At 42.4% G+C, this 27,976-nt stretch overlaps 2 protein-coding genes across 2 annotated transcripts; one reads left to right on the top strand and one right to left on the bottom strand.

The window, feature by feature from the left end:
• Positions 1-1,592: 1,592 nt before the first annotated feature.
• l3mbtl2 (L3MBTL histone methyl-lysine binding protein 2) lies at positions 1,593-17,553 on the top strand. The gene is made up of 18 exons (XM_071528210.1): positions 1,593-1,626; positions 2,391-2,821; positions 3,290-3,416; positions 4,153-4,286; positions 7,608-7,680; positions 7,973-8,052; positions 8,462-8,579; positions 9,543-9,677; positions 10,055-10,143; positions 10,946-11,192; positions 11,803-11,885; positions 12,053-12,157; positions 13,302-13,449; positions 13,714-13,796; positions 14,185-14,419; positions 15,202-15,267; positions 15,412-15,609; positions 15,712-17,553. Exons 1-18 carry the CDS (start codon positions 1,593-1,595, stop codon positions 16,314-16,316), a joined length of 2,991 nt encoding a protein of 996 aa, XP_071384311.1. The 3' UTR covers positions 16,317-17,553.
• A 23-nt stretch (positions 17,554-17,576) lies between these two features.
• chadlb (chondroadherin-like b) lies at positions 17,577-27,892 on the bottom strand. Its single transcript, XM_071528211.1, has 10 exons — positions 27,716-27,892; positions 26,410-26,604; positions 25,361-25,516; positions 24,319-24,464; positions 23,948-24,229; positions 22,571-22,790; positions 21,296-21,569; positions 19,625-20,037; positions 18,058-18,224; positions 17,577-17,877 (listed from the first exon to the last, which is right to left on the bottom strand). The coding sequence occupies exons 1-10, from the start codon at positions 27,890-27,892 to the stop codon at positions 17,577-17,579; spliced, it is 2,331 nt and encodes a 776-aa protein (XP_071384312.1).
• Between the last annotated feature and the right edge of the window lie 84 nt (positions 27,893-27,976).

Here is a 27,976-nt window from a genome sequence, read left to right on the forward strand (position 1 = left end):
GAACCATGATGTTCCATTTGGGGTGCCGCAGGGATCAATACTTGGTCTCCTTTTATTTTCTTTATACATGCTTCCCCTTGGTCACATTATCAGGGAACATGGAATAAATTTTCACAGCTATGCGGATGACATGCAGTTGTACATTTCCGTTGCACCCAATAACCTAGATGGTCTTCAGAGCCTAACAAACTGCCTAGCAAGTATCATAACCTGGATGAAAGAGAACTTTTTTAAATTAAATGAAGACAAGACTGAGATTATAATCGTTGGTCCAAGCGTTGAGAGGGATGGTGTTTTAAGCAGTCTTGGGAGCCTAGCACTACAAGTCAAGCCTGAGGCAAAAAGTCTAGGAGTTACTGTCGATAGTGAACTAAGTTTTAAAAAGCACATTGACAATGTCACAAGGACTGCTTTCTTTCATTTAAGAAATATAGCAAAGGTCAGACCGTATCTCACTCTGCTGGAAACCAATCCGTGCTTTTGTTTTCTCAAGGCTTGACTATTGTAATTCTCTTTTAACCGGAATACACAAGAACTCTAAAAACAAACTACAACTTGTTCAAAATGCAGCAGCCAGAGTTTTAACTAAAACCAAGAAAAGAGAACATATTACACCTGTACTTGCATCTCAGCACTGGTTGCCTGTGTCTTTTAGAATCGATTTTAAAATTTTATTGTTGGTGTACAAAGCTCTCAATGATATGGCACCATCATACAGTATATTGTTGATTGTCTGTCTTTTTATGCACCTACTCGCTCACTCAGGTCATCAAACACTGGCTTGCTGAATGTTCCAAAAACTAAATCTAAGAAGTTTGGGGAGGCAGCTTTCTGTTTTTATGCACCAACTATTTGGAATAATCTCCCAGCACAAATTAGACAGGCAACCTCCTTAGCATCTTTTAAAACACAGGTCAAAACATAACTTTTTTAATTTAGCCTTTTGTTAGCCCTTTCAATCTTTCTTACCTTCTGTTTTAGCCTCTTTTATTGTTACTGTTAACCATATTTTTTACTTTGAACCTGTCTTTTATCTGTTCTTACTTGATGTTATTTTACTGTACAATTTTCCGATGTATTTTATTGTAATGCACTTTCTGTTTCATCTTGATTTTATGTAAAGCACTTTGAGCTGCATTTTTATGTATGAAAGGTGCTATACAAAAAAGTAAAATGTATTATTATTATTATTATTATTATTATTATTATTATTAAATGGGTATGAGTATGTGGCATAAAATGCAAAACAAACAAGTGCAATGCTTCACAAGACTGGGAAGGTTTCATAAGAGAAAATAATCAGTTACTTATACTAGGCAAGACTGCTACTACTAAGACAACTACTGATACTACTACTACTTTAATTACTTTTACTATTATTATTACTATCATTATCATTATTGTTATATTGTTTTATTATAGAGTGAATGCACATGAGACAGACATTTTCTTGAATCCGCAGATTAAGGTGTAGCCAGCATTTTAATCCTTTTCTGCATGAAATTTTCGTTTCATTTTCATTTTGTTTTCATTTTCATTTTCAAATGAGTGGTTTCCCCTTTTCTATCGGGCTAAAAACACCAACTCCCATGATGCCGTGCGCCAGGAGTAACCACGACGACGCGGGTAGGTGACCACAGGCATGTGCCGACTGCTAGGATATAAACATTTTACCTCAGTTATTGTGGATTTCTGAAACAGCCCAGTGAAGACATACACAGCATTAGCCTAAAAAAACAATTAAATGCATAACAAATGAGTTGCTGTACGAAGCTAACAGCACTTCTCTCCAGTTAGCATGTTAGCTAGCACGCGAGCTAGCTAGACTGTGTTTACATTTTGACCGGCCGGCTTGCTAAGTTTGCAAACCTGCCATAATTGTTTTGCTCGCAACAATACGGTTTATAGCACAAATCCAGTTGTCATTGTCGGTTTATGTATGTAGTGTCTGTTAATGATGTTTACTTTGTGTTCACCCCTTTTCACCAAGCGTTTCTTGTTGTTTATTTTGTATTCACCCCATTGTATCAAGTGTTCCTTGTTGTTTACTTTGTGTTCACCCCATTTTAACAAGTGCTTCTTGTTTACTTTGTGTTCACCCCATTTTGCAAAGCGTTTTTCACCTCTGGTCTCTAGAAGTTGGTCTTAGTTAAATGCTATGTTGAATATTATGTATATTGTGTCTGTTAATGAGGTGTAGTCTTTGTCCTCCACATTTCACCAAGCGTTTTATCAGTTCTGGTATCTAGACGTTGGTCTTACCTGAAGTTAATGTTAAAGACTTCATCCTCGGGAGGAGAATAAGTGTTTGCAAGTAGTAACATGCAGTTATCGTTGTCCTCTGCAGAGCTGGTAACAAGACGTCCAACAGCCCAATGTCCTGTCTGTAGATCCAGCTTCAGCCCTTGGACATCACCTTCCTCAGTCCTCTGCTGGAGACAGAATGCCCTACCACTGTGTGGCCTACGGCTGCGGCAAAACCGCTGATGATGGCGTGACGCTGTATAAATTCCCCAGGGACCCCGAGGAGTTTCGCAAATGGGAGAAGCAGGTCCAGCGCACCCGCAGCCAGTGGTTTGCCACACCCACCTCCCACCTGTGCAGCGAGCATTTTGGCAAAGAGTACTTTGAGCCCAAGCTGCCCATCCCCACCCTGAAAGCTCTGGCTGCCACGGGGGCTCTGAAGCTGAAGCCGGGGGCCGTTCCCACTGTGTTCATCCGACCGCCGTGCTCCACCTGCGATGGAGTCGGCTGCAGCGATTGCCTGCCTGCCATCCAGCGCAGAAGCATTGCTGCAGAGCCAAGAGAACATAACGTCCCTGTAAGTGGTTATTGCTGTGGAACGGGAAACGTCTGACTGACAATACAGAGAGAGACATCCTGCCACTCTGAGGGATTTAAATGGGTTTAATTTACATGTTTAATAGAAAATCAGTATCTCTTTTTTCCTTTCTGCCTCTCTATTAGGGCTGAAAGATATTGACAAAAAATACAATTGCGATTATTTGACAGAATATTGCAGTTGCGATTTAAAGTTTTTCTCGTCATAAATGTTTTAGAACTTTAAAATTGTTTAAAGAATTTGATTTTGTAAAAAAAAAATAGATGTCAGTGTGGTGGTTTACTGAGTTTGAGTATGATGAAAGGTTTAAACTAATATTGTACTCGACTCTCTCTCTCTTAAGCAGTTGCAGCTTCTGTGATTTGGAAATTGCAGAAGATCATATTGGGATTTCGGGTTTTTTTTCGATTCATTGTTAAGCTCTACTCTCTATTTTTCTCTCAACAGGCAGATGATGATGAGACGGCCCCCATTCAGTTTGATGATACCGATGGAGGAGGGGAGGAAGAAGAGGATAACGATCAGGAAGAAGCAGCGGTTTGGTCTGGCAAAAAAACAAAGGACGACAGACCAGGTGAGGTGCAACTAAGGAAACATGAGGGAACAGGAATTTTTGCTTTATGTACAGAACAGGACATCCGAGTGTGGCTAATGCGCTAGAAGTGCTACCAGTTTCTCTTTTTGTCTGCTGGCACATACAAACTTATGAATGTTTGCTGACAGTGGAGACAGACAAAAGTCAACATGGCTGACACCTCAGTTCATTCCACCCAGAGATTTTGTTGCCGCTGCTTCATCCTGTTGCAGATGTATTGTGTTTAGTTTACTTATGCGTTGAATATGCATGTGTAAACTAAACCTGATGTGGTTTGACCCTGTTTTTTGATCGCTCCCTGTGGTTTTTGCGTGATAAAATTATTTTGTTGCTGGATCAATGTTAAAATCAATATTTCTGTAATCAGTAACCGCAGATATGTTTCATCTCAATACGTTTGAACCACATGATCTTTGCATTTTATGCTAAGATCATAAGATCATATTTTACAGTGTACAACATAAATGCATTATGGATAAAGTATGATCGTGTCGTAACAGGACAGACTAACAGAAATACAAAATAAACAGTACAATTATGTAATGAATCAAAAGGAATGATGGTACATTTCCATAAAACACTTGAACCATTTGTATAAGCTGTCAGGATTGTTGACAAAGTCAGATGAGACTGAATCAGCCATCTAAAATATGATGAAAAAACACCCATTTTATAGCAGGTGTATGACAAAATGCATGATTGTGTTTTTCTCCAGTGGTGTGTGAGCTGTGCGGCACCACCGGCAGCAGCGGCACCTTCTACTCCAAGACCAAGCGTTTCTGCAGCATGTCCTGCTCCCGCTCCTATTCATCCAACTCCAAGAAGTCCTCCATACTGGCTCGACTGCAGGTGAGAGAAAGATGTGATGCGGCCCGCCCGCTGGGAGAGAGGGATGGATGAAATTATCAATCACATGGAAAACATGACATGGCTTTTTAAGGCTAAGACACACTGCCCTAGCATTTAATTAGTACCATCAACTAAATATGTGATTACATTCCAATCTTACTGTACCATCTTGTATCCTAACTTAGTACAGGGGATGGAGAAGATGGGGCTAAGCTATCTTTACTTTTTTAAATAAATGCCCATTTTGTGCAATAAATAAAAAGTAGTTGCGAAGTTTGAGACAAGGTTTAATCAAAACAGGTTTAAATGTCTGCCTTCGAAATATCAAATGACGAATTTCAGTTGACGTTTTTTTTTTCCGGAGATGGATACGTAACATTTTTGAAAAATTTTGTGACCTGAAATTTGACAGTAATTTTGTCAGTATTTCAAAAACACAGATTATTTTTATTCTCACAAATCTAACTATTTTGTAACCAAAGACCAAACGATGACTCATAACTTTCATAATAACACACAATGTGCTTTATTTTGATGCCAGCAGTATTTTTGCGGCATCAAGTGGTAGATATCACATTTTGGAGTGAAACTCTCTCATACAGTATCTATGGTTGTATTGGTAGTTATGGTTTCTGAACACTGTGTTTGTTATATGCTCATGTGTTTACACAGTCTTCCAGTTCAATGAGAAGTTAACCACAGAGGCTCAAACCTGCCTGCCAGTGGCTATTGAATGTCAGCTGCTAGCTACTTGCCTCCCCCTGCTTCCATAGATAAACATAATCTGTATCACATATTATCATCCTGAAAGCTTAAACTCAAGGTGCTTGGACTTCAGACGTCATTAATCCAAAGCTATGAATGAATGAATGAATGAATGAATGAATGAATGGATGGATGGATGCAGGGATGGATGCATGTATGAGTGCATGCGTAATGAGGTTAATTGCTGAAGTTGCCCTCAAACAGAACTTCATTTTTAACTCAAAAGCAACTTTAATATTTAATATATTGCACATCACAATACAAACCTTTATTTTTACCCAGGGAAGATCTGCTGCCCAGTGCAAGCACAGTCTTCTACTGTTGGCCACTGCAGCAGTTGGTGTTCAAGGACTACACTGCCTTTTTGGGAGTTTGGCCCATTAGTCACTTTACCCAATATCTAGTGAGAGGTTTGGTACCATCATCATCTCTATGTCTCCGGTAAATAGCTCTTTAGTATACAGTATGTTAAGTAATCATTGGCAACTAGGGCTGGGCGATAATTCAATATTATCTTTTATCGTCTTTCAGTGGAATCGTATCGTGATGATATGAAGATATTTTAATATCGTGATACATATTTCTGCTGTCTAAATTGATGATGAAAAGCAAATTTTACTTAAAAACTCCCATAAAATGAGGTATGGTAGGAATATTATTTGAATATTTCTGTTTTGTTTGACATCACACCTAACATCACCATTCGGTTCAATGAGATGAACATTAATTTGATTATTTAACATGATTTTGCATACATGAACCATATCGATATTGATATCGAGAAAAATCCTTATGATTATCGTGATATTGATTTCAACCATATCGCCCAGCCCCACTGGCAACTAGCATTATCCTAAGTATGAAGATAAACCTTTAAGTAATCCAAAATTGGTTCTGTTTTTTATTCTGTGGCATGTAGATTCATAACTTCTGAAAACAAAATCTCATAAACTCAGTGTAAGTGATGTAGCAACGGTTTATTTTGGGACTATTTCAGGTAAACAACCACTTTTTCCACCTGCTGTACATTGATATTTTTAGCCGTGTGCAGTCTCAGCACCACACTCAGCTAAATGGAAAGTGTGATTATTTTCCAGCAGTCAGAAACAACAGAGCATGTCTTGGTAGAGAGTCCAAATTATAGAGATGCGCGGGTGTGCAAATGAATTTTAAAGAAATATTTGAATAACTTCCTGTTTCAATACTTAAGGGAAACAGGATTCATACATGGAATTTAAGATTAGTGCAGTTTATTTTTTTCCTTTAATTTTGGTAGTTGCGTTGCATGTAGTTGCACGTTTCCCTGATTCATACTCCTGCACAGTTGGTGGCGGTAATGCACTAAAAAATCTGTTTGCCAACCGCCGTTGAGAGAGAAGAAGATGAAGAAGATGCATGAGGAGAAGCAGACGAAGAAGAAGAAGCCCGCGCTGTACTTTAAATTGCACGAGTTTCCAACTTGAGTAGTAACTTACAGGCGTGGTGCATCGTTACGGTTTTATTTTTAACCAAGACGTTTGCATTCATACATAAGGCACATAAATGGTCCACAGGTGTTATATTTACTCATGTTGGAACAAGAAACGGCCGGATCTCGTCTTTTACCGATTCCCAGTCGGTGATCCAGAGAGGCTGAGGCTGTGGCTCGTTGCTTTGGACATAGATGTAAACACTCCAGTCGAGAAGCTCACCAACAGGTATATCTGCCAGGAGCATTTTCAGCTGGATGACTACTATGACAGGTTAGATTTCCCAACCCGCCGGGTGCGCCGTCTGTTGAGGCACGGCGCCGTCCCGTCCAGGAGCAGAGGTACCGAGGAGGAGACAGGTGATGCCGCCGCAAGTGTCATCCATGTGGATCAACAGGTAGTGAGCTAGCTTTAACTTTATACTTACTCCTCCCTTCTTCCACTTTGGACAAGCCCTCATTTGTGTATTTGGGCTCGGTGTCAGAAAGTTGTCTCCACGTCTGTTAACCGCTCAAAAACTTGAGTAGTCTCGCTAAGTTAACTTCTCTCCTCCCGTGTAAACAAAACAATCACGCTCGAAGTCTCGCGGGAAGATACATCTTCAGCCTTGAAAGTAGTTCTAAACAGTTAATTCTTTTTTTGTCGAATTTTATATCTATTTTACCAATTCCCCTAAACAAGCCTGGCAGGTTTAATGCATATCGGTAAAATTTACTATCCAGACTTAGTGCTGCTTCAAGTTCTCATTCTCACTTTTACGATGCTAGTCGCCTACCATTACTTAGCATACTGTAAGCTAAAGTGTTAGCAATGCCTGGGAGACAGAATATTTTGGTGCCAGTCCTCTCATCAGATATTGGGAAATTTGACCAATGGGACAAACTCCCAACAATTTACCATAGCTCATGTACTTCTCCCTACCACAATATATACTACAGTTTGAAAGTGCTGTAACGACTTACTTCAAAGTGTTAAAAGGCCCACAAAAAATCCCCACAAAAGGCCCACAAAAAATCAGGAAGGTGTGCCAATAATAATAAAAACGCCTTGGTACCAACTAATTTTCATTGTGCCTGTGTCTCCCAAGGGAAAGCCCCCTTCAAAAAAAGCTACAGTGCTGAACAAGGTGACAAAGGCCCTTCCGATCATAGGACCGGATGGTGAGGGCACTGACACACACACACACACACACACACACACACACACAGACACAGACAACAATCACTTTATTGACCAAGTACAATACATGCACAGGAATTTGTACATATCAACATATCAGCAATTCACGTAGACACTCTGCGTCCAAAATGAAGACACTCATACATCAACATGGAAAGAAGTCTCACTTCAGCTGTACAAAACATTGTGATTTTCATTTCTGCCGACACTCTGACACCTCCCCTCTCCTCTCTTCTATTCTATTGTGCTCTCTTCTATTCTATTGTGCTATAGTGTCTGCAGCAGGCTTTGAGTGGGGCTCCTACTTGGAAAAGGAAACCTCTCTGGCTGCCTCCGTCTCCTGCTTCAGACATGTGAGTCCTGTCTGTGAAGTGTAATCACAAACACAATTAGTTTATTCACCAACCAATCTACATATACTGTATATACATTCAGCTTTCTACAACTGAGAGTGTGTACAGGCACATTCAAATTCCTGAGTAGGATGAAAGGTCTAAAATAAGCTCAGATTTTTGTGGAGCCTGGGCATAACTCCTTAAATTCAGGGAAAAGATATGAATATGGAGCACATATCTGCAGAGGAAAGATTGTATATGGATGTTGAAATTTAAATTCCAGTGTGCAGCGGTTGCTTTGCTGCCTGTCTTGAATTTTAACATTGTTTTTGAATAAACAAGCAAACACCTCCTCACACCAGTGGTCTATATGGAACGATCCCTGATTTTATTGTTTCTGAACTTCCTCTCACCCTCCACCCCACAGGTTCCCTTGTGTTCCCAGTGGGACGACATCTCAGTGGGGATGAAGGTGGAGGTCTTGAACACTAATGCAGTCCTGCCCAGTAAAGTCTACTGGATCGCCACTGTCATCCAGTTAGCAGGTCTGTCTGTCAGTGTTTGTTTCAGGGGGCCAGTACACCATTCTATCTGTCTTAAGTCTTGTCAATCAGGTCAAACCAAGCCAATTTGAATCCTAGTTGGCATAATCTAGTCTGGAATTGAAGAACGATCTCCCCTTTTGATATGGCAAGGAAAATGCTGTTTGACCACTTGTCGCATTTATTTCTATTCAATCTGAAAATCATCAGTAAAATTCTTGCACCTCTTCTTTAGAGCTGCAACGATTAAACGATTAATCGATTAGTTGTCAACTATTAAATTAATCGGCAACTATTTTGATAATTGATTAATTGGTTTGAGTAATTTTTTAAGAAAAATAAGTCAAAATTCTCTGATTCCAGCTTCTTAAATGTGAATATTTTCTGGTTTCTTTACTCCTCTATGACAGTAAACTGAATATCTTTGGGTTGTGGACAAAACAAGACATTTGAGGACGTCATCTTGGGCTTTGGGAAACACTGATCCACATTTTTCACCATTTTCTGACATTTTATAGATCAAACAACAAATCGATTCATTGAGAAAATAATCGTCAGATTCATCGACAATGAAAATAATCATTAGTTGCAGCCCTAAATTTCTTTTAAATGTGACTATTTAATGCCAAAAAAATTACATATATTCATTTTTTTCCGCCAAAATTGTATTTTTGTCATGTTAGGAAAAGCCTCTGAAATAGCATTTAGACCATCATTGGATACTAAAACTTTACATTGAAGTCCCATAACAATAATAATAATAAAAACATATTAATGCGTGTATGTGTGGAATCTGATCACAATGGGGCATTAGAATCAATTCATTTTAGGAGCCTCCCATAGACAACCAGTGCAATATCAATCAATTATACAATAAATATCAAACAAACTGCATCATATCCATCATATTGGAGTTGGACAATATTGACCTAACAGGACTCTTGATCCCTTCTCCTTGTTCTCTAGGATACAAAGCTCTGCTAAGGTACGAGGGCTTTGAGCATGACAGCAGCCATGACTTCTGGTGCAGCCTCGGTTCGGGGGACTTGAACCCGATCGGATGGTGTGCGATGACGAGCAAACTGCTGGTGCCGCCGCAGGGTGAGGAGGGTTCATACAGATACTCCACACACACCGACCTGCAAACACACACAACTGTAGGACCATGAGCGCAAATGGAAAAAACCAAATTTAATACTGATGACTGCAATTTCTAAATCATAGGATGCTGCAATTTATTATTTGAGAGGAAAAAACTTTCTAAACAAGGAACCACTGTGCTCTGGCCTTTGAAATCAAGTTGTATGTTGGAGAAAATCTTTAATTTTACTCAAACTGACCAAATCCCAAGCATTGTCATTTTTTATCCCCTACACATATTTTTTTTTAGATTATTTGTACTGCATTGGTGTGTATGTCTGTACAGGATATTCTGTATATAGATAGATGGATACATAGATAACATTATGTTTCTATAGATGTGCAGCAGAATATCCCAGACTGGAAAGAGTATCTGATGAAGAAGCTAGTGGGGGCGAACACGCTTCCTGTTGACTTCTACCTCAAGGTAATAACTGCTGATTCTGCTCGATAGAGAAGACGTGCCTGTCTCTCTCTCTCTGGTTTCTGACTGAATATGCCCTTCTCTTCTCTAACTTTTTCACCTCTCTGCCAGCTTCAAAACCAGTGGAAACAATTCTTGACAGTCTTTGTTTTTTTATGTTTACACAAAAAAGAACGACCTTATCTGTCCTCCCTGTGGCTAGCAGAGAGCCTGCAGTGTGTGTTCAGGCATGTTGAGGTGGGGGATCACCACACTAAAATCTGTGGATATATAAAAATGAGATGGGATGTAAGATTTACATAAGCATCCCATTATAACTGTATTATAATTGTATTTCATTTGTGTTTCATTTTAAGACCCCATTTAGGATTCTTTGGTGGCAGAAGAGATAGTTCTTTATGACGAAGCTAATATGTAAATCCTTGTTCTTTATTCTTTATTTTTGTTTTTGTTATGTTTGATTTTTCTTAGGTAATAGTAATGTTTATTTATGTAGCTGTTTTCCAAAACACAATTAACAAAGCGCTTTACAAGGATTAAAAAAACATAAAAGCAACAGCAAAAGGTGATAAAAACAAAGTAAGAAATATGAAGGTAAGGCAACAGTCATAAAAAGGAGGTAAAAAAACAATAATAAAAGGTCGTTGCATAAAAGCAAGTCTATAAAAAGAGTTTTAAGAAGTGATTTACATTTTTGAATGGCTAATACGAACCTGCCTGAGGACCTCAGACAGATACATTTCATTGACTTAGTTGTTTTCCATAAAACTGAGCAGCATCTCTGTCCCGTCTCTCCTCCTCCCAGCTAGCGGAGAGCCTGAAGTACTCGTTCAAACCCGGCATACGTGTGGAGGTGGTCGACCCCAAACACGTGAGCCGGACTCGCGTGGCCATCGTGGACTCGGTCATCGGCGGTCGTCTGCGGCTGCTGTACGCCGACCAGAGCGACGCCCCCGAGAACGTCATCCTGGATTTCTGGTGCCACATGTGGAGCCCCCTGCTGCACCCCATCGGCTGGTCCAGCAGTGTGGGGCACGCCATCAAACCCGCCGGTAGGTCTAGGGTTTAGTTTATGAACACATAGAGAAGATAGGGGGAGATAAATACAACAACTGTGTATAACGATATCTTACCCCAAAAGATGAAAAGGGAAAAATTACTAGTGGAGGCGCAGGACATCGAACTAAACATGATGTATGGTACAAAAACACCAAAATACAACAAGTAAGATAAATAAAATAATTGTTGATTGATGTAGGGAAAGCGAGAGTATGGCACAAGGCAGACAGGATTGGAAACAGTGGGGAGGGTGAAGACAGGGTAAACTTCAGGATCAGGGACCCAAAGTCGTCTTCATACATGAGAATATTAAACCAGAGATTTCAAATTGAGACATTAGCGTTTCTGCATCAAAGAAAATACCCCAAATTTTGTTGGTACAATATGAGAAGGTGTAAAGGAGTCAAGAAAGAAGAAACAGAGGCTGAGCGGGAAATAAACACCAGTTATTAATTGTCAACTATCATCTGGTGGTAGTTTCCTCCCCTGGGTAGATTTATATTTTTAACTAACAAGAGTCACTTAAATAGAACCAATAACTTTTAAATGTATTTGTTTTTTAACTTGGCAGTAAAGATGTGGGTTTTGCTCTCGTTTTAATAGGCAAGAACATGGAAGGCGGCGCCAGCGGCCACTCTGTGTGTCGTAAAGGTCAATTTGACAGCACACCACTGCTTTTTAAGAAGGTAAGGCCAACATTCATGCTGAAGAAATGGTTCATTCATGATTAATCAACCGACTGCAAAAAGCGGAGGTTGATGCAACAGCTGAGATAAAATCGCAGTGTACAGTCATACATTATTAACTGTGCCGCTGTAGTTCAGCATGACTTTAAAACCACTGTGATCCGCAGCCCAGGATCGTCTACATGGAGGGAGGTTTCTTTGAGGAAGGGATGAAGCTGGAGGCCATCGACCCTCTGAACCTGGGAAACATCTCTGTGGCCACTGTGCACAAGGTAAGGTCACCGTTTCTGGCTTTGTATGAAAATATCTGAAATTTCTCTCTTATGAGATTTGCACAAAGCCTAGGTCAGACTACCAGACTGTTCGAATCTGACCTGACGAGGGAAGTTCAGACTAAACAAGTCGTTGGCTTGCCGTCCCGTCGGGAAGCTGTGCACAGGTGATAGGGCAAAGATGGCCGTCGCACATATGAAGACATCACACACTACCTGTTCTTGTCGTTCAAAAACATTTTCACATTCGTCCATAACAATTAACTGTAGATACAATTTACAAAATAGGTTTTCTGTCGTTTCAAGTGTATTTTACAAGGATCATTTTTACAAATTTTACTTTTAACTGAGGGAACACATATTAACTATTAATAAGTTGCTTATTAACATGCTTATTAGTAGTGTATTGGTTCACTATTAGTCATTACAAACCACTTATTAGCACCTTATTCTGCGCTATTGTATTCTACAAGTAAACCTGACTAGTGAACTATGGGTTCTCCCTCAATAGCATCCTAATTAGTGCTTATGGCAGTCAGTAACAAAGTTGTTCCACATGAATTGGGCTTTAATGTATGCTTTGCTCAGTATGGGGCTTATAAGGTGCTAGTGTCACATATTATTGAGAGAAATTATGAAACTATTGAGGGAAAACCCATAGTTAATATGTGTTCCCTATCCCTAATCTAAAGTGACTTAATTTGTAATTGCATAGATGGAGGTTTATTCCTCCAAATAAAGTTGTAAAACAACTTCGTAAGAGTAGAGTGAGTGTAAGGGAAGTGTTGGGAATCTCTACTGATGTAAACAATCTGCATGAGTCGAGGTTGTTATTAAAAAGTGACCGCTCTTCCAGTTCGTTCTCTTTTTCTTTCCCCATGAGCTAAACTCGCCCGGCGAAATCAAGCGCATTGCAAAAAAATCTTGTCCCGCTCCAACTGGTCTGAAGTCGTCAAAAGGGCCAAATGTCTCCAGTCTTGAACCCGCTTACACTACAGGATCATCTGCGTTGGCCAGAAAAAGCATCTAGTGTCTCCCCCTGTACTGTTGTCTGTCTCTCTCTGACTTATTTTTTTCTTTTTCTCTCTCTGTTCCTGTTTCTATCTCTCTCGCTCTCTGTCCCCCTCCCCTCCCCTCCCCCCAGGTGCTGTTGGAGGGTTATCTGATGGTCGGTATAGATGGCACCAAGTCGGACAACGGCGCCGACTGGTTCTGTTACCACGGCTCCTCTCATGCCATCCTTCCCATCGGCTTCTGCGAGAAGAACAACGTCCCCCTCACCGTACCTCCAGGTAAATCAAAACAGACTTTCCCACCCCGTATGCTTCATTAATTTTCTCACTTTCTCAGCTTTCGACCCCTCCACTCTCTTTCTTTGCTCTGGTGGTGCTAGTTTGGTTTACAGGCTGTTTGTCATGTGTTGATGTGTGATTTTGTGCAGAGAAATCATGAGGAGGACGGACAATTACTGAAGCAGTGATACTGTAAAGAGAAACATTGTTTAATTTAGCTCTGTTAGTACCTGATGGGTCAACTCTGTCTCCGTTTCCTGCCAGGTTATGACTCTCAGACCTTCACCTGGCCCAAATACCTGGAGGAGACGAAAGCTAAAGCTGCACCGGCACGACTGTTCAACACTGTAAGAGTCCAGACTACTACTTCAAGTCATGTTTAGAGAAGTGTTAGGGTGCAATCACACCGACAGTTTGTTTTCTTTGGTCCGAACCATAGTGGAAAAGTTCAGTTAGTTTGTTCATTGAGGTTCACACTGACCAATTACAGGAGAACCAGAGCTTGTAAACAAAAGTCACATGGACTTACAACTAGCTCCTTTATTGGACAGAGTTTTGTTAACCTGTCCTCCTGCCAGGTTAGAGATTCTAGAGACAGGGGAGTCAAAACAAATCTGATTCCAGTCTGTTTAGCTAAGCATGATGCTCTGTAATTCATCTTCTCTGATGTTCAGACCAGTTAAGACATGAAGAAACAGCTGAATATGAGCATTAGTCATGCGTCTGTCTCCTCAGGACTACCCAGGTCACGGCTTCTCCCCCAACATGAAGCTGGAGGCGGTGGACCTGATGGAGCCGCGCCTGGTGTGTGTGGCCACCGTGAAGCGCTGCGTGGGCCGCCTGCTGCTCATCCACTTCGACGGCTGGGAGGACGAGTTCGACCAGTGGGTCGACCACCAGTCGCCTGATATCTACCCCGCCGGCTGGTGTGAGCTCACCAGCTACCAGCTGCAGCCGCCTGTTGGACCAGGTGAACACCCAGTGTGATGGAGATTTGGGAAGAGTGCCAATGTAGAAGGCTGGGTTAATGTTCGAGGAAAAGGGGATGAGGCTGACAGCAGGTGTGTCAGCAGGTTATCAAGTGGGCATCTGCCACCACAGGAGCTGCTTTCATACACACTAAAACTCTGACTGTGTGTTCACACTGCAAACAACACGATCGAAGTTGGCCATGGCTGAACTTTTTGTGGTCGTCGGCCATCAACAGCCAATGAGATCACAGCGCTTCCTTGTTTTCTTACTGATGTGATGTGATGTAGATTCATGAGCAGCCTGGGAAGTGCAAAATGGACAAAAAGTTGATTCCAGCCATTCAAAGGCTCTTAGTTCTCTAAAGCTTTTATTTGAAAGACTGCAGGAATAAATAAACAAACGATGATTGGAGAGCGGTTGCATCTATGGTTGGAGTTGATGGTAGTTGGTGGTGATTTTATTGAGTTTTTTCTCTTTATTTTCAATTAATGCTACCTAATTAGCTAGCTATGTTAACTTGTCAAAATGGTATAACGTTATTAAAGGCAATATCGAAGCAGTAAAAAAATAAATGATTTGCCTGTTAAAAACTTTGTAGCTGCAGAACACAACATAGATGCAATCAGAACCTCTCACACTGCTCACATTTCGTATATAATAATATACGTATTATATATAATAAAGCGACCCATCAAAAACATTGCTCAAGCTAAAAACTTTGCCATTTTTCTGACTGTACCCGGTGTTTAACTGACAGGTGTTTTGTACTCTCTTCTCTAGTGGATCCAGCTGAAAACCAGGCGGCACGACCCAAGAAAACGAAGCCATTTGTGTTCGGGAGGAAGAGTAAGTTCTGGTCTCAGAGAAACATACATATGTAGAGCCAGAAACCAGATCACCCTTCACAGTTAGCTGATTCTCTTGTCTGATGGTTGATACGGAAAAAAAATATTCTCTCTCCCTCACCTCCTCTTGCCCCGCCCACTCCAGAGAAGAAGATGGTGAAGAGGAGGCTGAACTCTCTGGACCACGGCGACCAGCAGTCTGATGAGGAAGCCGTTCAGAGCCACACTCCTGACCGGCGTCCGGGGCTCATCTGCAGTGACGGGCCCCCGGGGCTGGTGGACCTGAGCCTCCCCCGAAAACTCCCCCTCATCCAGCCCAAAACTGAGCCAGAGGAGCAGGAGAGTAAGTGGACAAACTCTCACAAAAACATGCTTTATCTTGCTCAAAGTATTCAGTATGTGTGTTTTTTTTTGGTCATTTGCTGACTCGCCCCTGTCTCTCTAGTCTTTGCAGTGCAGGTGAAGGTGGAGGAGGTAGAGATGGAGACGCCCATCGCTCCTCTGGCCGACCCCCCGCGACTCCCTGCTGTCCCTCCGCCTGCTCTGGGCATCGTCAAACAGGAGAAGCTGGGAGGCGAGCAGAGCAGCGCAGGGCAACACAAGGTGCCAGAGCAGAGCATGCTGGGAAACGCCGCAGACCAAGAGATGGAGCAGAGCAACACTGAGCAGAGCAGGACTGCAGAAAAAAGACTGGAAGAGCAGACGCCAGTGGAAGAGACTGTGACAGAGAGCATTGCTGGTGAAAGCAACATGGAGCAGAGTGGAAATGGAAACGGCGAAGGTGTAGAGCAGAGAAAAACGGCGGACGAAGAAGAAGAAGAGGGGAGGCAAGGAGATGAGAGCGCCATGGAGGAAGTGTTGGAGAGCGACGCCGAGCGGGACAGCAGGACGGGACCGGAGGACAGGCCGGAGGAGCAGGGAGAGGAGACGAGTTTGTCTGCTGAAAATGTGGAGAGGATGGAGAGCAGCACTGTGGAGAAGGAGAAGGTGGAGGAGCAGAGGGAGAGGGCGGAAGGAAAGAATGGAAAACTACAAACAGAAGAACAATGATGGGAGAGTTGGAGTGAAAAAGACAAGACTGAAAATTGTGAGTGAACCAATATAACTCTGAGATTTTGGCAGTTTAAATACTGCGTGTGCCTAATAACATGACTCCATATTATTCACAAGGACTAGCTTAGCCAGTTTCAAACTACCTCACTTTCTCCAAATCAGTACAGCTCTACTACAGACCTGTGTGTTACTTACTTGAGCAGCTATAATTGCTTTCAAACTTTTTTGTTTTAGTTGAACTAAACACGAGTTATCCGTTATCCGTCACAAGCATCCCAACTCTAAATACATCAGATCAACTGGTGAATACGACTCTCAAGACCCCAAGGAGAGTTTCATCATACTTGATTGTAATGACACTGCAGACACTTATTATTATGTTGTAATATATTTTATTGTTCCCTGTTTTATGTCCAGATTTGTTCCTTTTGTTGTAAATGTACAATCAACGATTAAAATACTGTGCTCAACTTGCTGATTTGAATGTCGTCTCAAATTATCTTCACAATTGGCATTAGGGACTTGAGATTAATTCAGTACATTGTGCAGTTGGGGTGTAGTGGTTAAAGAAAATTAGTGTGAAGCCATAGATAATGTTTTTTTTATAGAAGTAAACAGTGACATGGGACAACATTGTTAACTTGAAGAGTATTTCAAAGAACCCTAAATCTTCTATGACACCAAACTGGACTTCTATCACCAAAGTTAAGATAATGACGTTCACTCCGTTTGCCTCCTTGACAACATCCAAAAACCTCCAACAGAGAAGAAGAAAAAGATCCAACAGCCGCTCAGTAGCGAACAGCAGAAGCCTGTGTTTAAACCAGGCAGCTCAGGTGTGAATGTGTGTGTGTGTGTGTGTAACGTTATGAATGTAAAGCGGGGCCGTGCTGGAAAAGAGCGCACACACTCCGTCTGCGTTCCCCCGGATGAAAAAAATATTCTTCTCTGACCTCCTCTGACCCGGTATTGATTAGACAGCGGAGAGGAAAAACTGCACAGAATTGGCTGGAGAGCGCTGTGATTGAAAAACTGACTTTTTAAGGAGGCAGGAGATGAAAAGTACAACACCGCCTCGGCAGCTATAGCTTTCACGGTTGGCAGAGGTTACAGCTGAATTTAAGAAACGGGAGAGTTCAATCCATGGTTTAACCTCGTACAATCTTCGACAGTTGCCAGTTTACGGTTTGCTGCGGTCTCAAATATGCTCGACTCACTAGACTTCAGAAGCCGGAGGATTTTTCCCCCGTGGCGGTTTCAAGCCGTCCTGCGTCTCTCGGTGGTTTTCTTGGCCGCTGCGGGTTTCGGGTTCGGACTCTTGCGAGGTTTGGATTTGGTTCTGACCATTTTGACTTGCCGGGGGCCGTTCAGGTGCGCCGGCTTGGGTTTGGTGGACTTGGGCGCCTTGGAGAGCTTTGGGGCGACGGCGGGGGAGGAGGGCAGGCTCTCCCCGCCGGGACAGGCCTTGAAGACGTGGACGTCTTTGACCCGGCGACCCTTCAGCTCGGGGGGGTGGGCACAGGTGGCACGCACCTTCAGGTTGACTTTCTCAATCCACCTGGACGAAAATAAAAGACCAGGTTACTCTCAGATGATGAAATCTCTTGGACAACCAATAAACCACGTAGATCAGCAGCCTCAATCCAAAAAATATTAGTATTGGCCCTTAAAAACCCAAGTTGATCGAACCCTATTCTGTCGATGTGTCTGTGCTCTTGTATGTGTGTGTGTGTCTCACATGCGTAGCGGCAGCAGGGGGCAGTCACACAGCAGGGGGTTGTCGGCCAGGTTGATGACCTCCAGAGTGGACAGAGGGTGGAGGTCCGGCACCTCCTCCAGCTGGTTCCCCTCCAGGAACAGACTCCTCAGGCCCGGACCCAGACCGGCCAGGGAGTCCCGGGACATCTGGGTGTCAAGAGGGATCACAGAGGAAAACTTAAGAAAATAAAATGCAACTTGTTGTGCAGTATAATGAAAAAGACACAATCCACAGTAGAGATACCCAGTCGACTCTCATCTCTGCCACAATAATCGCATAAAGTACACTAAATAAGATAAAAAGGCATAGGTAGGTGTAGGTGTGATAGTTATTATAAGGTGCATTGAAAAGCATAGAGAGATCTGTCAGTGATGGCTGAGGGAATTAATGAGTTATTAGCCCTCTTTGTGCTTTAACATCAGGTTATATCACATTATTAAAAGAGATAAATTAAAAGAGATAAATTCCGAGGTGGGACTCAATCCAAAGCTAAGCTGCACTAGGCATTTTCCCACATTTTCAGTCCCAAATTACAGCGAGAGATGGCTGTTTGAAGTTTTTTTTGTACTTCAATACCCATAAATCCTGTAAGGTGACGTTCGTAAATGTCACACAGCTCGCTCATGTTTACCAGCCGGCCGTTCTGTGATGTTTTATACCAAAGGAAACCAAAGAGACGAGAGAGGAAAAGATCTAACGTTGGTCAGTCCAGCTTTCTCTGGACGGAGCGCTGCTCACTGCTGTTTAGGAGACAGATTGGATTTCGCTCTGAAGTTTGGATTCGTTACTTCCTGTGGGTGGAACCAGACTTTCATTTGAACAAACAATGAATGTATAGTGTCTGTATGGGACACTTCTTTGTTGCCGCCCCAATTTGTGATTTAGGCTGATAAGACCAATCTTGCCTAGTGCAGCTTTAAGATCAAGTTATATACATTTGATCCTACTTGGGGTTTTACATCTCATTTGTCAAATTATCTAATGGTTCAGAATTGGACAGTAGACCATAATCCACTTGTAAGATAAGACAAGATGATGTGTTTGAGCGAGGAATGTTGAGGAAATAAATGAGTCAGAGAATAGGAAAGAAGGGGACACAGGTTCTAAGAAGATCTTACTGCTAAGATAAGAAATGGGAACACGTCTTCACTAGGGCTGCAACTAACGATTATTTTCATTGTCGATTATTTTCTCGATTAATCGATTAGTTGTTTGGTCTGTATAATGTCAGAAAATGGTGAAAAATGTGGATCAGTGTTTCCCAAAGCCCAAGATGACGTCCTCAAATGTCTTGTTTTGTCCACAACCCAAAGATATTCAGTTTACTGTCACAGAGGAGTAAAGAAACCAGAAAATATTCACATTTAAGAAGCTGGAATCAGAGAATTTTGACTTATTTTTCTTAAAAAATTACTCAAACCGATTAATCGATTATCAAAATAGTTGGCAATTAATTTAATAGTTGACAACTAATTGATTAATCGATTAATCGTTGCAGCTCTAGTCTTCACCCAGCAGTACATCACAGTCAAAGCAGCCCTCTCACCTTCTCCAGTCCCATGTTGTCCAGGTACAGCTCCTTCAGCGTCCCGGCCAGAGGGCGGAAAGCGTTCGGTCCCACCCAGCGAATGGGATTCCCGGACAGCCGGAGCTCGCCCAGGTTCCCCGCCTCGCTCAGCGCCTCGGCCGGCACCGCCTTCAGCTTGTTCCCTCCCAGGTGCAGCGTGTCCAGGTCTCCGGCCCGCTCCAGCGCCCGGGGCGACACGTGGTCGATGGCGTTCCCGGTGAGGTAGAGGCCCCGCAGCCCCTCGGCCCCGCTCAGCGACGCCGGCTCCAGCTTGGCGATGGCGTTGTTCTCCAGGTGGAGCGCCAGCAGGCCCGGCAGCAGCTTGAAGGCTCCTTTAGGGAAGCTGGTGAAGCGGTTCTTCTCCAGGTGGAGGTACGTCAGCTGGGGGAGACCTGGAGGTTTGGGTTGGAGAAACTCAGTTTGGGTCTTTGGGCTGAAATATAGTTTCAATCATTGAAGTCCCCATGAAATGAACTCCCATGTTATTTACTGGAAAACTGAGTATCTTTAATGGTGACAGTGCTGCACCAGGAGGCATAAATATAAATTCAATCACAGATTTTTCATCAATCCAGCCCCTCCCATCCAATAAAACTGCATTTCTCTCCTAAACTGATATCCATTGGTTTACACTTTTGAATGATCCCTCACTGCGTTATGTCCCGCCCCAACATCCTGTTTCAACAGGAAATACATCAAATCAGGGATGTAAAGATGCTGTTTCATGGGGTCTTTGACCTGTAAAGCAAGTCAAAATGCTGACTAGGGCATTTTCTCTCTGTAACAAGACAAGGATAACATAAATATGGTTTCAAAGCTGCACTAGGCAAGAGTGTTATGTAAAAAAAAAAAACCCTGTCTTGCAGGAAGTGGGCGGAGAAGCGACACATTGGAAGAAAACAGAAAAATGGGATGACATGTCCTTGTTACAACTTGGAAGCGTCACGTGTTTTAACTCGTTGGAAAGCCCTCATCCAAAATCATTTTAATTTATGAATTTAAAATATTGTCATGTTTGTGATACCAAGTTAAAGATAACGGAGCTCACAAACGAATTCCCACATGTCCTACTTGTAATCACTAATAATAGGCAGATATGAACCTTTGTCCCAGTCGGCAGCTTGTATTTACGGTGAATCCAGTAGGACTTGAATGCAGCATGTAAGCACAAAATGCAAATCTCTCACTCACTCGCTGCTGTTTAGGATAATAAAAAAACACAAAATCCACAGTAGAGATACCCAGTCAACTCTCATTTCATCAATCATCCCACAATAATCACATTAAGACACATCTCTACTGTGGATTCTGTGTTTTTTCTTTATGAACCTAAACAACAGCGAGAGAGCAAAGCTGCCTAGTGTAGCTTTAAGTAAAGATAAAAAACAAAAGATTATGTGACTTTGTGATGTCCAATTTTATTGTTTTTCATTGTTTTCACATGCTGGGTCACGTCCCTATCCCAGCATGCATTGAGGGAAGGAAGGGTAACGCTCTGGACAGATAGACAGAGGCTCACATTCACTTCTATTGGTAATTTAGAGTCTCTAATCCACCTGACTTGCATGTCTTTGGACTGTGGGCGGAAACACACCAAATTTTAGTGATTCGGTCATTTTTAAATCACACAGTACACTCAGTTTTAAAGACCTTTGAAGGCGTCGGGGCTGAGGGAGGTGAGGTCGTTCTCCGACAGGTACAGGTAGACCAGGCCCTTCATCCCGTTGAAAGCCCCGCCCTCCACCTCCGCGATCCTGCAGCGCTGCAGGTGCAGGGACACGACCTGGGCCACGCCGGGGAAGCTGTTGGCGGGCAGGTAGTGGAAGTGGTTGCCGCGCAGGTCGAGGAGGCGCGTGGCCGCAGAGAAACCGCGCGGGACTTTGGTGTGACCGCGGTTCTCACAGGAGGAGTGGTGAGTCTCTGCCTGAGGAGGAGGAGGAGGAGGAGAAGAGAGGAGAGAGGAGGGGGGACAGGGAGGTGAAGGGAGATAGGAATACATACACACACACACTCTACACTCTCTCTTTTAACACACACACACTCAGCATCCCTCTCACTACCAAACTGATGATTTGGTTTCTGTGCCCGATTCCTCTCTTTGTCATCTTGATTTTTTTTTCTCTCATTTTCAAAGGAAGCGTATTTTGTAAGCTCCTTGGGGTTTCTTTGTCTCACCTTCACAGTTTGTATTTCTTGTTTTCTTTCAGTTTGTTTGTCATCTGTATGTGCAAATAAACCTGAAGCTAAGCTAGAAAGCTATTCTAGAGAAAATACTGTATGTGGGCTAGCTGTAACCAACTGAAGAAGTAGTAGTAGTGTTGGTAATAATAGTACTAGTAAACTAAAGTCATCAGTCCTTCCTAAACTCTGGTATTAAAGGAAAAATCCACTCTAAAACACTTGACACTCTAAAAAAAAACAGCTATTGGTGATGTAACTTCCATTTCTGAGTCAATTTTGTTATTTGGTGGTGTATTTTTCTTATTCCCACTTGGCTAAATGTAGACAAGGTGACATCATGTAAAGATATTTCCAGTAACAATGGAGTTTGATATCAGAAAATGTTTCAGGATCTAAAACCTCAGCGGTAAACGTCAGGTTTTGGTGTCAGTCCCTCAGAATCAAAGAGCGAGGGCTTCTTTCTAGAGCTGCCATTTTGCACCGAGAGACGTTCAACAATCATACAGGGAGAAATCCATCATAGAAGAGGAGAGAGACCAATTTCTCCACCCACAGGAGCAGGAGAGAGACCAGAATGCAATGCAGCCACAAGACATGTTGAGCTTTGATTAAGGGGACGAAACTCTTCATCTCAAAATAACTCCTGGAATGCATTGAACATGACAGACTGATGCTATCTAACAGTGTAAGAGGATCTGAGGATGGATTTCCACCTGTCTGTCTTCCCTCATGTGTCCCGCTCACCTCGCAGGCGCAGTTGGCGGGACACTTGACCTTGTTCTCCGGCTTCTCGGTGGGCGGCGGCGTGATCCTGATCGCCTCCTCGAACTCCGCCTTCAGCATGGCCTCCTGGCTCTGGCAGCGCAGGTCCTGAGGGTGGATGGCGTCCAGACTCTCTCCGGAGAAATGGGCCGGTCCTCCACATGCTCCCATTAGCTTCACCTTACTGCGGATCGCCCACTCCCTGAGGCCGGGTCAGAAAACACACCGGGGGTTAGAGGATGGATAGTGAAGGGTTCCTGTGGAAATACAAATCTCATTTTTCTGCCAACCTATCTGAAGAAGCTCATTTCATATCTACTGTAGTCTGGATGTAAAACTGCACTACTTATCTTTTCAACTTAGCTTTTAAATAGCCTTCATTTTAACTGTTTCTGTTCAGGATCCCAACAGAGCTGACACGGGCAAGTACAAATTTTCATTTGTCTTGTCCGGGTAATGCTTACTTCCACGAGTGAACACTATATGTGGGGGGGGCAGAGCTTTACCCTGTATGATTCTCATCCATCTGTGGATGGTGAGGTTTTTGACCAAGAGGAGAATCTATGATTCTCGTCTGCCTTAGGCAGTGAGATCTGATGTAAATATCAGATCAAGAGTAGAATCAGGAAAGACAGGGGGAAAGAAAATTACAGAAAAACATATGGGTTCACTCACAATGTGCATGTAAAAGAGGGAGTATTTGTTGTGTTCTTTTATCTTTCTATTTTACTTGATTTGATTCTTTTAATGCAATGCATTTTGCTTGTTCTTTTATATGAGTTTTATCTTTTTATCTGTCTTTTATCTGCCTTTTATTGATGTAAAGCACTTTGAGCTGCATGTTGTGTATGAAAGGTGCTATACAAATAAAGGTTATTATTATTATTATGTTATTATTACTTTTTTATGTAAAAATACAAATGTCTTATCAACCTGAAACACAAAGTGGTTGACAGGTGAAGCGGTGAAGGCTGGACGACCCTTGTTCTGTGTCACATATTACAGCTGATTTTAATTTGTTAGTCTAAACCAGTGGTTCTCAATTTGGGTCTCAGGGTGTCACAAGATGATTTATACAATAGGAAAAAAAACAGATTTCTGCTATACATAGTTATTATCGCCTATTTTTGCTTTTTTCTTGTGAAATACTGAATAGTTTTCAGCCTCAAGGCCTCATCTGATAATCAAATGAAACAGTCTGGAAACAGAAAATCATTCTGTGGTTAAACTGTTGCATGTGCAGCCTGTAGTGGGGGTTGTGAGAGGGGATTTTTAGGGATCACGAGCCAAAAAGGTTGAGAAGCACCGGACTAAACCAAAGCATCGCGGTGCAGAACTCCTCAGTCGGTCCAGTCCCACCTGAGCGGACGCAGGTAGCAGTTGCAGTAGATCGGGTTTCCGCCCAAGCTGAGGCGAGCCAGCTTGGGCGAGCCGGCGGAGAAAGGCTGGACGACGCGCAGCTGGTTGTGGCTGAGGTCCAGGTGCGTGAGGCTGGGAGACTTGGACACGGCGGTGTTGGCCAGGTCCTGCAGGGACATGTGGTCCAGGAACAGGTGGGTCAGCTTGGCCATGGACACCGCCTCCTCGCCCAGGTAGGTCATGGGGTTGTAGCTGAGATCCAGACGGGTCACCTCCGGCAGTCTGGGTGGGGGAGGACGGAGGGAGGGAGGAGTGATAAGGAGAGTGGGAGTGGAAAATATATGAGCTTCACGGCGAGACGGGCGGCCTACCTGGTCATGGTCTCTGTGGGGAAGAACTGCAGCTCGTTGTGGTCCAGACTGAGGCGGGTGAGTGTGAACAGACCGGCGAACGCCTCGGTGTCCAGGTAGTTCAGAGAGTTGTGACTCAGACGGAGCCACTTGATGTTCTGCAGGCCCTGGAAGGAGAATTAGGGAAGATACTGGTTATAGTAATTGTTATATTATCAATTAATAGCTCATGAACTCAGTGTGTGCATGATTTATGTTCCAGCAGGCCAATGATCCTGAACATAAAGCCAAATCAATGCTGAAATGGCTTCAGAACAACGATGTGAAAGTCCTTGAGTCACTCAGCTAAGGCCCAGACTTGAATCCTGTGAGGGAAGTAACAAAAATTAAAAATAGATATGAAAATACATGTGAATTAAAAAACTGAGTGATACATTGTCAAGTGATTGGATAGATCCAAAGACAATTTGATAAAAAAAAAAAACAGCAATTTTCATTATTTATCACCACTTTCTATAATTCATCATATATCATTTAAATAACAAATGGCAAATTGTCAAAAATTAATAGACAAATCACCTCTATTTTATGGATTTATCAAATCACTTGACAATTTAATACTTGTTTTCAATTCACATTCATTTTCATCACATCTGTTTTTATCATTAAATTTTTGTTACTTTCATCCCTCATAGAATCCGACTGAAAATCTGTGGAAAGACTTGAAGATCACTGTTCAGACGCTCACCATCCAACCTGACTGAACTTGGGGAAGATCCCAAAATCCAGATGTGCCAATTTCATACAGATGTATCCAAGAAGACCTAAAGCTGTAATCTCTGCCAATCGAACTTCTACCAAGTATTGACTCATTTAAATGAGATATTTGTACATTTCATTTTCGATAAATTTGCAAAAAAAAGATCTAAAAACATGTTTTCACTTTGTCATCATGGGGTATTTTGTGGAGATTGTATTCAGTCTGCAACACCGTAAAATGGTGAAAAAGTCAAGGGGGGTGTTAAGTGTTAGAGAGTGTGTGTGTGTGTGTGTGTGTGTGTACCTGGAAGGCCATGTTGGGGATGTAGACCAGCTGGTTGTGTGTGAGGGAGAGCAGGTTGAGGAAGCCGAGCTGGGAGAACGCTCCCGGCTGGATCTCCTCCACGCGGTTCCTGTCGATCATCAGCTGCTTCAGTGAGGAAAGACCGTCGAACGACTCCTGCACTCAGACAGCAGAGAGAGAGAGAGGAGGGAGAGAGGAAGGGAGAGAGGGAGGGAGGTGTTTCTATCCAGATGCTTTGAACTCATTGTGGGGAGAAGAAGTCAGGAGGCAGAAGTTTAGAGGCTGGAGAAACAGGCTTGTGACCGAACATCAAGGCACTTAAAGGAGAAGACCGGTGTCATTTAGAGCTTCAACCCATTTACTTCTGTTAATGTCGAGTCAAACTCAAGTCAATTGTAATTGCTTGAGACTTGACTTGATGCATGAAGAGAAGACTTGAGACTCAACTTGACTTGGGTTCTGGTGACTCGGGACTTGACTCTGACTTGTACTTTGACGACTTGAAAAGGTTTCTAGAGTCTTGACTTGAGATCTTGTGTTTGTGTAAATGACTCAGATTGAAAGTGATGAGATTTGTTCCAGCAGACGACTGAATTTAAATTCTGTTTTCTGAATCTGTATGGAATGATTGAATTTATTGAAGTTGAAACTGATTATAGAAATCAAACTCATGATGCTCTTACCAAGTTTTTATCCAATTAAAACCATATTGCATTGAAAAGTCCTAGATATTTAGTTTTCTTTAAGATATTAAATTGATACTGGACTCTTCTCGATTTGTTCTGACTTGACTTGCTGTTCTGCATTTAGACTTGAGACTTGACATTAATGACAGTGACTTGACTTGGACTTGACTTGGTAATCTACACTTAGACTTGGGACTTGATTTGAGACTTGTGCCTCAAGACTTGAGACTGACTTGGGACTCGAACAAAGTTGGAACTGGTCACACCTCTGCTGAAAGCGATCATGGAATAAGGAGAGTTGAGAGAAAAGAGACGGAAGATTTATACTGTATGTGTGAGAGAGATGCAGAGTGTCTGTGTGACCTGGTAGAGGATCTCGATGTTGTTGTGGGCCAGGTTGAGGAAGACGAGGCGGCCCAGGCTGCGGAAGGCGCCCTCCTTCACGGTGCGGATGTTGCAGCGCTGCAGGGACAGGTGAGTCAGGTACGGCGTGTGCCTGAACGCCCCGGTGGGAAGCTCCTGGATGTCGTTCCCCCGCAGGTCCAGCTTCACCGTGATCTACAGGGACAGAGGTAGATTGTAGAAGGAACAGGAGAGGCTGGCAATGCTTTATTTTCCAGGTCCGCAATTTCCTAATCATTTCCTAGAAACAAACTGTTAATTTCTTAGGACGTTTCCTGGAAAGCACCATGAAATTATGTTCTAATTATAGGGAAAATAGAGAAAGAGTTCAATGGCAGTTGGTAGTTGGTAAGTACCTCCAGATTTTCCAAGACAGAGCCATGAAATTAGGTAGTAGTTATATAGAAAATTAGAAAGGAATTCAACTAATAACTATATTATATAATTATAATATTGGGATTGCTAGTAGGAGAGGAACTGGGCCAATTTTGCTTTAATACACATATAATATACATATTGACATTTTTCATATTTTTTTAATGTTATGTTGATATACTTATATTTACATATAGTACACATTTCATAGTTAGTAATCCATATTTAATTAAGAATTCAAGTACCATCTGTGAGTAAAAGTAACAACTGTAAATGAATCCGTATATGTAAGCAATCCATTCTCTTCCTCGTACTCTCCACCCATACAGACTGTTGAAATTGTTGGTTACAATTGTTTGTATTCTTTGTATTTTTTTTTGCTTTTATTGTTTTTTATTTTATTATTTTGTTTTTATTGCTTATTTTCCATTCTATTTGTGTGCTTATATTCTATTTTTCTTTTTCCCCCCGCTATGTCCCATTACTTTTTAACCAACTGACCCAATTTTCCCATAGTGATCATTAATGTTTCATCTTATCGGAAATGGATATAAAAATGTTGCAGAGTTTTAGCTATGCCAACATTTGGTTGGTTGAGTTAAACCTCAATGGGCGGAGCCAAAAAAGTCAGTTATCCAGGCTAGCTAGTTAGCTTAGCTGATGGTCATAAATTAGTGAAAAAGAAGTAATTGGCATTTTAATTTGTTTATTTATATTTTGACTAGTTACTTTGCCATTCAAGTTTACCAGTTATCTAACTTGCGCTCTGACAAACTGTGGTTCTTTAGCTCCGCCCACTGAGGTTTAACTCAACCAATGAGATCATTTCTGCCTCAGGGAAATGTTTGTTTGTAAACTCCAAGCTGCAGTAATATTGCTGTGAGTGATAAACCTCGTCCACAGTGGGGGGAACGTGTGTGAGGTTCTTGTTGACGCAGGCCACAGTGAGCTGGATCTGGTCACACACACACTGCTGAGGGCATTTCCCCGTCCGCACTGCCGGGACGCAGAGCAGCAGCAGGCCGGCCAGCAGGGGGCGCAGGGGGGCGGGGCAGAGCTGGGGAGACATCTGAGAGGAAACACACACACACACACACACACACACACACAGAGGACACACAAGACAGAATCAACACCACATTCATACTAGAGC

The sequence above is a fragment of the Centroberyx affinis genome, unplaced genomic scaffold (genome assembly GCF_046629955.1).
Source record: "Centroberyx affinis isolate AG114_WGS23_722 - 3 ecotype Tasmania unplaced genomic scaffold, CSIRO-AGI_Caff_v1 ptg001636l_1, whole genome shotgun sequence".
In the NCBI taxonomy this organism is placed as follows: domain Eukaryota; kingdom Metazoa; phylum Chordata; class Actinopteri; order Beryciformes; family Berycidae; genus Centroberyx; species Centroberyx affinis.